At 45.9% G+C, this 15,508-nt stretch overlaps 1 protein-coding gene across 1 annotated transcript in view; it reads left to right on the plus strand.

Annotated features, from left to right (window-relative positions):
• Cdh13 (cadherin 13) overlaps nt 1-15,296 on the plus strand; it is a 1,011,337-nt gene extending 996,041 nt beyond the window's left edge. Inside the window, exons 12-14 of the mRNA XM_034522532.2 lie at nt 4,631-4,864; nt 5,732-5,953; nt 15,151-15,296. Coding sequence (XP_034378423.1) covers nt 4,631-4,864; nt 5,732-5,953; nt 15,151-15,158 — 464 coding nt within the window. The 3' untranslated portion in view covers nt 15,159-15,296. The remainder of the gene's footprint in view (nt 1-4,630; nt 4,865-5,731; nt 5,954-15,150) is intronic.
• Nucleotides 15,297-15,508: the final 212 nt, after the last annotated feature.

Genomic DNA, 15,508 nt, shown 5'->3' on the forward strand with positions numbered 1-15,508 from the left:
CACATAAACACAAGTAAAAATAATAATAATGACATAGTTTTACTGCTGTGAACAAACACCATGACCAAGGCAGCTCTTATAAGGACAACATTAATTGGGGTTGGCTTACAGGTTCAGAAGTTCAGTCTATCATCATCAGGGTGGGAGCATGGCAGCATCCAGGCAGGCGTGGTGCAGGAGGAGCTGAGAGTTCTACATCTTCATCTGAAGGCTGCTAGCAGAATACTGACTTCCAGGCAGCTAGGATGAGGGTCTTAATCACGCCTACAGTGACACACCTACTTCAACAAGGCCACACCTTCTAATAGTGCCACTCCCTGGGCCAAGCACATACAAACCATAACACACAATATACAGATTTTTGATTGATTTCTTATTGAAAATGAGATTCTATTTTTAAAGATAAAAGAAACTACACAATAAATATTCCGACGTTGAAAGTAAAGGATAAAGGTGGACACAGTGTGCATGCCTATAATTTCAGCACTCAGAGGTCGAGGCAGGAGGATCATGAGTTCAAGGCCAACTTGAACTGTGTAGTAAGTGCCACACCAACCTAGAATACATAGTAAGACCTCGAAAGAACAAAACATTAGTTAATTAATTAGTTGTTGAATTAATCAAATTTAACTGTACAGGATAAAAGCTTATCAAGAGAAGACATCCTATACAGATGAGACCTAAACTCAACAGGTCCGAGGGAGCCCATGCTGAGCTCTGTGCTCAGCACCGACAGCCTCTGTAAGAGCCCTCTGTGTCTACTGTGTTCAGTGTTGAGAGCAGCCATGTGCCTCTGGAATGAGGGTCAGTCGCTTTCACTGGGTCCCCTACCACCAAAGTGAGGACCAGAATGGCTCATATCTCAGAGGTCCTTCCAGCTTCCAACTCAAATCCAGAAGCCCCTATACACCCAGCCAAGCCCTACCCTATATTCAGGGCTGGGTTTTTTTTTTTTTTTTTTCAAACCTTTTCTGAAAATGTAACCACTGGCTTCCTCCATGAGAACTGCACAAGTCTGGGTCATTCACAATCTATCCTGTGGTCAGCTCCTTTCTGGTCCAGGATTCTTGGCTCATTGCTGGTCTGCCACGCACATATCCTGGGTGACTGGCATGTTGCGGGTCTGCCATGTATGTATTCTGGGTGAGTGGTTCAAACTGAGGCTTTTTCTGTTGAAATGGAAAGTCCGTGAAGAAGAGACGCTGTCCTAACCAAGCTTGAGCTCCTAGACTTGTCACACAGCTGTCCCCACAGGTACTGGAGGATGCTGGTGAGAAAGGAAAGAAAACAGCAGTAGCAAAATGTCTTTAAAAAATACTCAGAAGCCCCAGGACTTCCTGTTATTATTACTGGAGCCAAACAGGCTTGGGCAGAACATGGTGCTTGCATATCTCTGAACTTTGGATGTAACTTCTCTCCATCCCAGACATACAAGCTAAGGATGTGGGTGGCTCACAGATGATGGCACATGCCTTTGACATGCAAGCCTGATGCCCAAGTTCAGTTCCCAGAAACCACAGGAGAAAGAGAGAACCAACTCTCAGAAGTTGTCCTTTGACCTCCACATGTGTGCCACACACAGCACAAGTGCAGGTACACACACACACACCACATATCACACCATACACACACATCACATATCACACTACACACATACCACAATACACATACACACACACATACCACATACCACACTCCACACCACACACATACCACATATTACACCACACACATACACCACATACCACACCAAACACACACATATATACTTCATACACCACACCATACACCACACACACATGCACACTCCATACACCACACCACACACACACACACACACCACACTACACACATGTATACACCCACAACACATGCCACCCCATACACACCACATCATACACATACACACACCACATACCACACCACACAAATGTATGCACACACACCACATCACACACACACACACACACACAGAGTAATAAATAAAATACAATGAATTTAAAATAACATTCACTAGAGAGGCGGGACAGAGCTTGTAGACAGGATTTTGGCTCACCCAGCGTTTTCTTCTCACCCAAAGTAACAAGCTCTTTCTACTGACATAGAAAAAGACATCACCAGCTGGCTGGGCAATAACACGTGTAAAATTGAAGACAGTCCTGTAATTAAGTTCATGAGAGGCCGATTCTTCTGGCTATATTTCAAACACCCGTAATGTCTTCTCATCCATTCTACCCAAACGACTTTACTTCATAATATATTCAGAGTGGAAGGAAAAAATATATGTAATGGATTCTTCTGAGATATTCAATTAGTTCAATAAAAAGAGGAAAATAATTTTTCAACAAAGAAGTTTAGCCAAATGGCTAAAGCTGACAGTGAAGAACTGGTTGTGAAGTAATTCTGCGTTTCTTTGAAGTTATTGTTTTAACAAAAGTTGGTGATGTGACCCCGTGGGGAAGAGCCCGTCCTGGTGATTAATCACACATATTCCTATTCCCTGTGTGTTTGTCTGAATGTTCCTTCTGCATCTGTCTTTGGGTGCTGACACATTTCAATTCCCAGCAGGCCAGGGAAGGCTCTCAATTCCCACTGCTCAGAACTCACTCTTCATCTCCCTTCAAGCTGATTTTCTTCCCCATTAATGGAAAACAAAACAGGACAAAGCAAGACATGTCAGGAACATCCTCCCTGCACGACCCCATAGCTTCTCCTTACTTATGGTGGATGCAGAATTTCATTTGGATTTGGGTTTTTGTTTTTTTTTCTTATGGATGGGGACAGTTGAAGCAAGACTCACCCTGTAGCCCAGGCCAGCCTCAGACTCACAGGGGTGCAGGCTAGTTTTATGTCAACTAGACACAAGCTGTAGTCACCTGAGAGGTGGGCTCCTCAGTTGAGAGAATGCTGCCATCAGATTGGCCTACGTGCGAGCCTGTGGTGCATTGTTTTTTATAGACTGATGACTGAAATGAAAGAGCCCAGCCCATTGTGAGTGGGCCATCCCTGGGCTGGTAGTCCTGGGTTCTATAAGAAAGCAGGCTGAGCAAACCATGACAAGCAAGCCAGTAAGCAGCACCCTCTGTGGCCTCTGCATCAGCTCCTTGCCTTCAGGATCCAGCCCTGACTTCCCTCTGTGATGGGCTAGAACTCTAAGATTAACCCTATCCTCCCCGTTTTGACCATGGTTTTTACCACAGCAAAAGACTCCTGAGACATCACGATCCTCTTGCCCCAGCCTCCCAGATCATTTTCTTACCTTGCATTCAGCTCCCCGTGTTCTCTCCAACGCTGCCATCTGTCCCTGAGCTTCAGGAGTCTTGCAGGCAACCTCTAGCATTCTGATTTCCCAGAAAGGCTTCTAACTCAGCTCCACCATTTCTTCTGAGCCCCGTACTTCTGCACAGGGTACTGAGTCTGAGGAGCTATTATCACAAACATAGCTGGACTGGTGGTCCCTCAGCAGCCTTTTCTGTTCCTCTGATGGCCTCACCTGAGCCCCTCATCACCAAGACACAGCATTTTTCCTGTGCATACTACCCACATTGTGTCCCTCTTAACCCACTGTGGGGACTCTCCTATATACACAGCTGTGTGGTTTCTATCACTAAGTCTGATCAGGTTGTTCCACCACCCCCTTCTTAAAAGGCATTTATCTTTATGTATATGTTGGTTTGCCTTCCATCGTGTACATGCAGTGCACAAGAAGGCCAGAAAAGGGTGAGAGATTCCTTGGAAATGGAATTATTGAGTCCAAAGCTACCATGTGGGTGCTGGGAATAGAACCTGGGTCTTTTGAAAAAGCATCTAGGTCTTTTAACCACTAAGCCATCTCTCCAGCCCCACAACACCCTTTTCAAAACCTCTGGCAGGAGACAGGGGAGATGGCTAAGAGGTTAAAGGCACTTGCTGCCAAGTCTGATGACCTGAGTTCAGTACCTGAGACCCACGAGGTGGAAGGAGAGGACTCCCACAAGTTGTCCTCTGACTTGCACAAGTACAATCTGTGTGCACACATGCACACACATACACATACACACACACACACACACACACACACACACACACAGAGCATAAGAAGTGATTGTAAATATTTGCATCAAGCCACCACCGTTTGGTGACCATCAATAACGTACTGTGATTTGAGAGGCACATCTGACCCTTATGGGAATAGGAGAAATGTACATGTTTACAATTTGCAGCCTAAAAATTGGTGCTAACTCTTCTAAGTGACCATTGGAAACCAAGTTTGGTGGCATGTGTCTATAATCCCAGTACACAGAAAGGTAAGGCAGGAAGATTGTCACTTGGAGGCCAGAAACTAGGCACTATCTCCAAAACCCAAGGACTTGGGGGGGGGGGGGGAGAGATGTGACTCAGTTGTAAAGCACTTGCCTTGCATGTGTGGCTAGTCACACATGCCTGTGATACCAGCACCCAGGAAGCTGAGGCAGGAGGATCACAGGTTTGAGGACAGAACAGACAAAAGTATCATCCTTTGCTGTCAACCCAGTTGAAACTGTCACTGAATAATGAGTGTAGCATACACCAGGTATGGATCCCAGAGAGTGACCTGCTAGACCAATGTCCTGCTACAGCGCTGGCTCACGAGTGCCTCCTCTTCCCACAGGCAACCCTCCTGCGACTGGCACCGGAACTCTGCTGATAACCCTGGAGGACATCAATGACAACGCTCCCGTCATATACCCAACGGTGGCTGAGGTCTGTGATGACGCCAGAAACCTCAGCGTGGTCATCCTGGGGGCTTCAGACAAGGACCTTCACCCCAATACAGACCCCTTCAAGTTCGAGATTCATAAACAGACCACCCCTGACAAAGTCTGGAAGATCTCCAAAATCAACAGTAAGTCAGCGACCGCAAATGGCCATCCGTGGTTCATTCAGTTTGAACTTCTGTTCTCCTCCCGATGGGTTCCCACAAGGGATTTCAGGTCTGTGCGTGTGTGAGTGTGTGTCTGTGTGTATGAGTGTATGTGTATGTCAGTGTGTATATGTGTATGACTGTGTCTCTGTGTGTGCATGTGTGTATGTGCACTTCCTCCCCAGCATGAACTGAGTTTGCCTTGTCTTCAGTGATGAACTTCTCCTGTTATGAATGCCATCAGAGTCCACTTTTTACACCAATGATAGAATGGGGCCATGGTTGAGGATGAGTCTGTATTGTACGATTGACCATAAAAATTTCTATTTAAAAAAAGTCTTGCTGGGCGGTGGTGGCACACGCCTTTAATCCCAGCACTTGGGAGGCAGAGGCAGGCAGATTTCTGAGTTCGAGGCCAGCCTGGTCTACAGAGTGAGTTCCAGGACAGCCAGGACTACACAGAGAAACCCTGTCTCGAAAAACCAAAAAAAAAATTCTATAGAGTTGGGCTAGAGAGATGGCTCAGTGGTTAAGAGCACTGACTGCTCTTCTGGTATGTCTAAAGACAGCTACAGTGTACTTATATACATTAATTAAATAAATCTTTTTTTAAAAAAAGATGACGTCTTTAGTCTAAAGTCTAGAGTTGTTACAGCACCAAATTAAAGAACCTGTCCTAATGAAGACACTGTCTCTGAAACATTCATCCCATGCAGCCTGCTGCCACTGAGTGTTAATAAATTTCATTCAGATACACCTATAACTAAAAGTTATTTGCACAGTGACTTCTGTGTACAAGGGCCCAAAACCTGAAGACTTCTCTTCTCACAAGGACTTCCTGTCTTGCAGACACCCACGCCCTTGTGAGCCTTCTTCAGAATCTGAACAAGGCGAACTACAACCTGCCCATCATGGTGACAGATTCAGGAAAGCCACCCATGACGAACATCACAGACCTCAGGGTGCAGGTGTGCTCTTGCAAGAACTCCAAAGTGGACTGCAACGGGGCAGGGACCCTGCACCTCAGCCTCAGCTTGCTGCTGCTCTTCTCGCTCCTCAGCTTATTGTCAGGTAAGTCTGCTTGGCTCCAGCACACTTGCGTGTGCACCCGTGAACTTCACCACATGGCGCCTGACTCTCCATATGTCTTCCCAAGGAAGTCTGTCTGCCACATCTTTAGCAGGTGTCCGTGTAAACGCTCACATGTAAAACTGTTCCAGCCAATGTTTAAAGGCATCTGGGTGCTCTTCTGCCAGCCGAAGGAGAGGCTGAAAGAGGCTCTGCTACTTTGCAAACCAGGCAACAAGCAGAACTTCCTATCGATGACTCGCCTGGAGCTAAATGCACCAAAATTGGCCAACTGGTCTACCATGGTCATTTATTTATTTATTTATTTTGGTTTTTTCGAGACAGGGTTTCTCTGTATAGCCTTGGCTGTCCTGGAGCTCACTCGGTAGACCAGGCTGGCCTCGAACTCAGAAATCCGCCTGCCTCTGCCTCCCAAGTGCTGGGATTAAAGGCGTGCGCCACCACCGCCCGGCTGTCTACCATGGTCATAAGTTATTCCCATCCTGCTTTGGATGCCAAATGTCCTGCACAGGCTCATGCATTTGAGCACTTGGTCCCCAGCTGTTGTTAGTTTGAGGAGGTGGGACCTATCCGAAAGAAATGGGTTGCTGGGGAGGGAGGCTGACCTTGGGTTTATGCCCCATCCCTGCTCCCAGCAAGAGCTCTCTGCTTCCTGGTTGACCCCTTGTAACAACAGTGCCTCAGTGCTATTGCTTCAGGCTGAGCCCTGGGTCATGCCTTCCCTGGTGGACTATATCCCCTGAATTGTGAGCTGAAATAAACCCCTCCCTTCTCCCCTAAGTTGTTTCTAGGAGGTATCTGAAAAGAAAGATAACTCACACAAAACACATCTAAAAGTTGCCAATGGACTGAGATGAAAATTGGGCTATAGGAAAATAAGTAGTTTGCCCAAGCATGTGCTCGACCCAAACCCAGGAATAAGGACCCTGAATGTGAGGTGTTGAGGGGGAGAACCAGGAATGAGGACCAGGAGATTGCCTGTGCTGTGCAAGTATATTAAGTACAGCATCTTCCATGCTGTATGTAAGGGGAGAAAGTCGAGGTCCCCAGAGGCCTAAATCAGATGATGCTGGCAAAGCAGTCTTAGTTATTAGGACTAATAACCATGGGCCTTCAGAGAAGAAAGCCAAGTTCCCAGGAACAGAAACCTTAACTCCTTTGAGGCACCAGACCCAGACCCAGACCCCCAGGTCCCCAGGCCCCAGACACCCAGATACCCAGACCCAGACCCGAGACTAGATCTTACCAAGTCTGCCCTGAGCAAGGACAGAAATCTTGTGTTCTCTTTATTCTTTTATCAGGGGTTCTGAGAAAGCCTTGGACCAGTCTGGCTTTCAGCATTTAATAGATTTAATGTTGGTGTCTGGCCTTTAATCCCAGCACTCAGAAGGCAGAGGCAAGTGGATCTCTATGAATTCAAGACCAGCATAGTCTACATAGTAAGTTCCAGGCCAGCTAGAACTACACAGTGAAACCCATTTCAAAAAAAAAAAAAAAAAAAAAAAAAAAAAAAAAAGAAGAAGGAAGGAAGAAAATAGTATGTATAACTCATGCTTCCTTTCAGTAACTATGAAATAGTTATTACCTGTGTAACTCTGAGACAATGACACATCACTTTGAGTAAGATTTACTAGGCCGATGTCTTATTTGCAGTTTTATTGCTATGAGGAGACACCATAACCAAAGCAACTCTTCTAAAGGACAACATTTCATTGGGGCTGGCTTACAGTTCAGAGGTTTAGTCCATTATCATCATGGCAGGAAACACAGCATCATGCAGGCAGACATGGTGCTGGGAAAGGAGCTGAGAGTTCTATATCTTGATCTGCAACCAGCAGGAGACTGTGTGCCCCATTAGACCTAACTTTAACATATAGACCTCAAAGCCCACCGTCCCAGTGACACACTTCCTTCATCAAGGCCACACTTACTCCAACAAGGCCACACCTCCTAATAGTGGGACTCCCTATGAGCCAAGCATTCAAACACATGTCAAGGGGGCCATTCCTATTTAAACCACCACAGGTGAGTAACATAAATCAGAGAATGAAGTGATGCACTGCCAGACTCTCCTGTGTGGGGGCTGTTGGTCCAGTTTTAACCTTGGCAGTTGCTTGCATCAGCTTCTGCCATCCACAAGGCTCTGGGGCCCTAGCATTTAAATTTTGAGAAATTATTGGTGTGATCATGGCATGAAAATTTGGTAGCGGGAATACTGTGGTACATCCTGGTGGCAGGGTGAGCAGATCAATAAGAGTCACACATTTCTACATCTGACATTTGCAGTGTATGAAGTTCTGTGGGAAACCAAAGTTCTGTCATCAACAGGAGGGAGATCCTGATGGTGTGTCACTGCCTGTCTGTGCTCAGTGTCTCCCAGAGACATGTCATCAGCCCTCCTCCCACCCACCTCTGGTGATTGTGCTATCCCACCCACAATCCCCCAAGTCCTCCAATTCCACTCCTGCCCCTCATCCTTAGCTTGGTCCTTTTGTCTTCACCTGTGGCTGTGCCGAACTTGTTGTCTTCCTGACTCCAAGCCTATGTGAGAGTTTGAAGGAGAGATGGATGCACTCCTAAATCGTCTCTGTCAATCAACAGATAAAGGGCTGAGGGTGGTACTGGAGACGGAGGTGGAGAAGTCAGAAAAGACTGTAGGAATTCATGCAACTTCATATGAGATGGGTCACCAGAAAGCAAGGACAGAGGGGAGCAGATCAGCTACCATGAATGTATAGTAAAGCAACACATTTGATAGTCCCTTGCTCTGCTGACAGTCTTAGCCCTGATTCTGGGGATCTGGACAATCTCTTTCATGTGCAGACACCCCCGGTGCCTGTGTACACCGTTAGCCTGCAGTCCATCCTGTGTAGTATCAGCTGCAGAGATGGGGGTGAATCTCACACCAGCTGCATGTAGATCATCAGGGGAACTGTTTGATATGTCTCTACCCATACCCTGATGCTTCTTCATTTGAAACCCCAACGCTGGAGATGTGGCTCCGAAATCTACTTATATCAAAAGCTCACAGAGTAGCAGATAATGAACACACAGTGGGAATCAAGTGGACTGTCTTATCACAGAGGACCTGGGCTTCCTCACAGCCCTTGTTCCATCCACACTACGGGCCCTGACCATACACTATGGTCGTCAGTAAGACACAGTGGGAATCGAGTGGACTGTCTTATCACAGAGACAGCCTTCCTGACAGCCCTTGTTCCATCCACACTGTGGTCATGTGCTTTCTCCCTGGATTGACTCTTCAGTAAGAAGTGGGAAGAGGAAAGGGTCTTCAGGATACCCGTGAGAAGGTATTTGTGCTGATGCTGCTGCACAAGTTGAAATCCAGGCAGATGCATAGTAAACCACAACACAACCACAGGGAAGGTTCTTATGACAACAATCTTCCTGAAAAGTATTTGAGATATTTACAGGATTAAACCATGGATAAAATGGGACCCTCAGTTAAACATCACCAAGAATAGAAACAAAACAGCAAGAGTTCAAGACACTAAATTTGGCAAGATATAAGGGTAGTGGCATTTCCTAAAAGCATGGACATTAGATTCTCAGTCATGAGACTTGAAAGAATTTGAGGAAAGGGCAAGTAAGCCGGTAGGATCTGTCTTATGTCTTATGGCTCATCTGGTAAAGGTACTTGTCACCAAGCCTGACAAGCTGATTGATTCCTCAAGACCCACAGAGTGGAAGGAAACAAATCAATTCCAGCAAGCTGGCCTCTAACATCCACATGTGCATATGTTCACACACACACACACACACACACACACACACACACACACACTAAATATAATAAAGTTTTAAGCATGAACTTCAAACTATAGCATAGGAGCCAAATCTGGCCCACCACCTGTGTGTGTTAATAAAGTTTTATTAGTGCACCCACCACCTGTGTGTGTTAATAAAGTTTTATTAGTGCACAACCCCTTCCGCTTATTCACATTCTGTCAGTGGTTGCTTGCTATTACAATGACAAAGGTGAATATTTTTCACAGTGACTACATGGCCTACAACCTGGCCCTTTACAGAAAGAGCTTTCTGACACCTGCTTTAGAGCAGCAACCATAAAACTTCAGCAGTTGTAGGAGAGGCTGATACCAGGTGGCCCAGGAGGCAAAGTTGAGTCCTCCCTTAGAACAGTATTCACAGCCATGCAACCTGGCACTTCAACCGATGCTCTGATGTTCACACCTTATTTTCCTGTGCTCTTCGCTGACCTAATGATTTTTTTATTCCACTCTATAGATGAGGAAAACAAAGCTCAGGGAGGCCCCCAGGCGAGTCAGCAGGGAAGCCGGCACTGGCTGCAGGACTACCTCCTTTATGGAAGTGTATGCCACACATATGCATTTATTGCAGTATAGATGGCTTTCTCGAATGACCGAGAATTGACTGGAAGGCTCTGCACCCCCTTCTCGCTGACATCTTTTTCAAACGGGAAATAAAACTAACATCTTGGAGAGATATTTAAAAATGTAAATGAAATTATCATTACTGTCAATTGTGCCAAGTAAGTCACGTGCTGATGATGGCTGTATGAATCTCCTCAGTGAGTGCCCTCCCTACAAATCAGACGACTGGGTGGTTGTTGTTGTTGTTCCAAGTACAGCTGTGGTTTGATGTGGGCAGACCTCTGCAGAGAGCTCTAACAGAGGGACTTGCTCAGAAACCTTCCTGACTGTGATTTTAGGCTTAATTCACCAGAAATGGCAAGAAGATGGCCTGAGGATTAGGTGAAGAATCTTACAAAAATTAAGTGACCCTGGGTTTTGGGGAGACAGGGGGCCACTTAAGAAAAGCTTGCACACTGTAAGGAAGCTGGGGGCAGGGAGGCTGGCTCAGTAAAGAGCTTGGTTTGCAAGCATGAGGTTGTGAGTTCAATCCCCAGGACTCACATTAAAATAAAAAAGCCACGAGCAGCAGCTGCTTGGCAGATGAGACGAGATGGGAGGGTCCCTGGGACTCGGTGGTCAGTCATTCTAGACCACATGGCAAGTCCTGGGCCAGTGAGAGACCCTGTCTCAAAGAGAAAGATCAGCAACATCTGAGAAATGACACCTGAAGCTGTTTTCTGGCCTATGTACTCATACTCATGACACAGGGATAAGTCTAAAGAAACTGGAGAGATGGCTCTGTGGCTAAGAGTGTTTACAGTCATGTTAGAGGATAGAACAGGGGTCCCAGCTCCCTCATCAGACTACTGGAAACCACCTGTAACTCCAGCTCTAAGGGATTTGTCTCTCCCTTCTGGCATCAGTGAGTACCCACACACACATATACACGTGCATGTACACACATAAACACATGTATCACACACATATACACATACATACAGACATACAGAAACACACATGCACTCACACCCACTAAAATTGAATATTTTTCTTTAAAACAAAAAAAAAGAAAAATTTCTTTTTTAGAAAGTTTAAAGATGAGCCACAGATAGTCTTTTTTTTTTTTATTTAATCCCTATTAAGATGTTATTCGCATTTTTAATATCCAGTTTAAGTGAGTGCTGGCGGCTGTATCCAGCTGCCAGCCACCCCATAATCCAAGACAGTCTCATAGCTATTGATCCTTCCCTTGAATCCAGGGCTCACCCAAGCTGCTTTCCCTAATGACAGCTTTGCCTTTCTCTAGAATTTCCTAGAGCACGGGTTACACCTTGCTCCCTTCTGATGTGGGATGTGCTGTGGGCACAGGGAAAGCTCTAAATTACAGAGGCCATACAGAAAGGCTGTCCTCTGCTGGCAGGCGGTGCCAGGCAGGCTTTGCAGAGACACTGTGGTTCTTTAAGGCCATTCGAATTTAGGGACACCAATAGCTGACCCTCGAGGGATTTCTTTGTGCCACATACATGGCAGCAAAATGCTCTGCATAAATTATGTAAATTACCCCTTGGAATCATCTCAGCAGCCCTGGGGGGTGGGGTCGTTTACATGGTCATCTAAATTGACTTAAAACGGGATTCAAGACTATCGTTAAAAAACAAAGGGCTGCAGGCTACTTTAATGGATCTTATTCAGCCTCCATTTTTTTTTCTTTTTATTTTAGCCAAGTTGTCCCCTAAGGGACAGCTGGCAATGTCTAGAATTAACTCTCACTGCTGTGACAGAAAGGATGCTGCTAGTGGCATCTAGTGGAGAGAGGCCAGAGACAGGGCTAAAGGTCCCGTGTCCCCCCCCCCACCCCCCCCCCCGCGCATGAGATGGATGGCACCTGCCAAAAGAGCTACCTGGCCCCAAATGTCACACGTGAGTGCCACAGCTGAGGAGCCTGCTGCCAGCCCTTAGCACTCGTGGGTATCAGGAGCATGGCAGCAGCTAGAAGGAAGAGTGGCTTTTGAACATTTAAAAACCTAAAAGGGGCAGGGTCTAGAGAGACAGCTTAACCCACAAGCGTTTATTGCACAAACAAGAAGACCTGAGTTCAAATCCAACCCCTACCCTCATAAACCACTAAGTGGTACATACCTTCATCCTGGTGGGACATGCCTTCATCCTGGTGGTACATACCTTTTTCCCAGTACTAGGGATACAAGAGGATCTGGGGGAGCTCACTGGTCAGCCAATCTAATTGACTCTGTATGACCCAGATCAGTGAGAGTCCCTGGCTCTTAAAATAAGGTGAAGAGTGATTGAGGATGACACCTGACTTTGACCTCTGACCTACACACACACACACATAAACACACAAACATATATATGCATATACACACACATGCAAACATATATATTCATGTACACACACGTATATACAAATAGATATATATATGTGCACACATACACATGTGTATATACAAATAGATGTACACATATGTATACACACAAACACGCAAACATACACACACTAAAAAGACTATTTATCTCTACAATCTGAGCTGGACATGCTGGCTTACACCTGTTACCCCAACACTTGAAAGGCTGAGGGAATGAAGGCCATCTTGGGCTCCGCCATACATTCTAAGCCAGCCTAGGCTATTGGACACCTTGCTTCAAAACAACAAATGTAAAGAACAACCTTACTACAGCTCTTCAAAATAGTTTATGATTATAATCATCTGGCAGCAGACCTGAACACTGCAAGGAGGTAAAGACCACCTCAGGGTGAAGTGCTGGGTAGAGGGTCCTATCTTCAGTAGGCCCTGGTTGTAGGTGGGCTCAGAGCATCTCTGAAGGAGCTGACCAAACCCAAATGAGTGACAGCCTGTGGGTGGGCTGGTTCTGCAACAGAAGCCCAAGAAGGAGAGGGCTTTGGCAACGACCTCCAAAAATGACACAGTTTCCTGGGCTTGGTGAAACTTCCATCTGGGCTGGAATCAACACAACTTTTGCTGGAGTCCCATGGACACAAGAATGCTTGCAGAGATCTAGCAAAAGGAACCAGATCTGTACATCCTAGAGACAAAGCTCCTCCCTGGTCAGGAAGCTGAGATGAGTAGAGAGAACCCTCATCAGTGGCATGACATAGCATGAGCAGGAACTGGGATTCTGGCCTGTTAAACATGCCATTGGTGGGTACCACTTATGGGGCGGGTCCTCACAGCCCACAGGATGTCTCATCTCCTTTAGATGATGGAGCTGCACACATGTGGATGGCCAAGTAGGACATCCAAAGATATCCTCATCCTGTTCCCCGGAGCTAATGAACAAGTCACCTCACTTGACAGCGACACATTGCTGACATGATTAGGTCATGTGTCTTGAGATGGGGAGACAGACATCCTGCATTAGCAGGACTGATGTAACCGCACAGTCTTTACAAGAGGGCTGAGGAGTAGCCACATGAGGATGATAAGAGGGAGGCAGAGGCTGGGAGAAAAGATGCTGCACTGCTGGCTTCAAACTTCAAGGAGTCACAGAACACATCTGCCTCTAGATTGGAAGCTAGTGAGAAGGTGACTCTTTTTCTAAAGCCCTGGGGAGGAATGCAGGCCTGCCCACACATTGACATTAAATCCATAAGACTTGTTTCATATTTGTGTCTTCCAGAAGTGTCAGGGAATCCATGTGTGGGGTTTGAGGTTCATGGGACTGTAGTTACTTATTTTGTTGGCAATAGGAAATTAATCTGGTGTTTCAAGAACTACCAATGAGTCTTTTGCAATGTAGCAGGAAATGTGTGTGTATTCAGATAGATGATTGGTGGATAGATAGGTAGACAGACAGACAAATAAGAGATGGAGAGGCCGGGCGGTGGTGGCACACGCCTTTAATCCCAGCACTTGGGAGGCAGAGGCAGGCAGATTTCTGAGTTCGAGGCCAGCCTGGTCTACAGAGTGAGTTCCAGGACAGCCAGGACTACACAGAGAAACTCTGTCTCGAAAAAAAAAAAAAAAAGAGAGAGATGGAGAGGATGGATGGATAGATAGATAGATAGATAGATAGATAGAGAAGAATGTTTGTCTGGTTCATTGAAGATAGATGATTGATTGATTAAGATAGATGTTAGGTAGATAGACAGATGTCTGATTGATTAATAATAGATCTGGGGCCAGAGTGAGTGGGCTGGAGCAAGAGGGAGAAGGGACGGGGGGAAAGATAGGTAATAGATCTGTCTAATTGATGATTGAAAGAGGTCTGATAGATTAAAGATAAATAGATGAATAGATGATTAATAGGCAGGTAGATAAATGGATAAATGATAGATGATAGATAGATGATTAGATGATAGATAGATAGATAGATAGATAGATAGGTAGGTAGGAAGTAGAGAAAGAGGTGTGTCTACAGGGGATGCTCATTGATTGGGCTCTAGGCCCCGTTCAGTGTATTCCTAGCCCAGCACATCTGTGCTAATGATCAGGGCACAGGCTCACTTGGACCAGTGTCGACAGCTGCTGTTGCTCAGGGAAGAAGTCTGGCACCTGAAACCATCAGCACTTTCAGAGCCAACTTTTGTATTTACTGAGGGGGGCATCTGGGTCTCAGATGCCAAGAAGTGCTGTACTGCTGGTCTGTACTCACACCTGCAAGTTCAACTTCTGTAGATGTAGCCAGCAAGATAATTCCTGTCTTCAAAAGCCATGCTAAAGAAAGAGACAGCGTTCAGAGGAGTGTGGCGTGTGTTGGAGCCTGTCAATCACTGGTCTGGTTTAGTCGAGTGTTTTGAAGTGAGTTGTGATATTCCTGACCTAATTCTGTACCTTCTCCACTCAGGTCTGTGAGAACAACACATCTGAAGCTCCCAAGTTGCCATAGCAACAGGAAAAAGAAAAAAAAAAAACAGGAAAAAAAAAAAGTCTATCCAAATCTGAAGATTGCCGTTTACAGCTCTCAAACTTCACAACCAGGCCTCAACTGCCCCACACCCTCCCGTTTTTCTTTGCAATTTCGTTTAATCTGTACCTCACCATTTGACAGCATCTTCCTTCCTCCTTTGATTAATGGAACCCTCTGGATTTGCCCTGAATGTTTAAAGATCATGCGTGTCACTGGACCTTGGGGTGCAGGAACAATGACTACTTTTTCTGATGCTTCAACAGGTTGCTAGCCAGTGCTCCACCCACGCAGCTGT

This window comes from Arvicanthis niloticus, chromosome 18 (assembly GCF_011762505.2).
Source record: "Arvicanthis niloticus isolate mArvNil1 chromosome 18, mArvNil1.pat.X, whole genome shotgun sequence".
Classification (NCBI taxonomy): Eukaryota; Metazoa; Chordata; class Mammalia; order Rodentia; family Muridae; genus Arvicanthis; species Arvicanthis niloticus.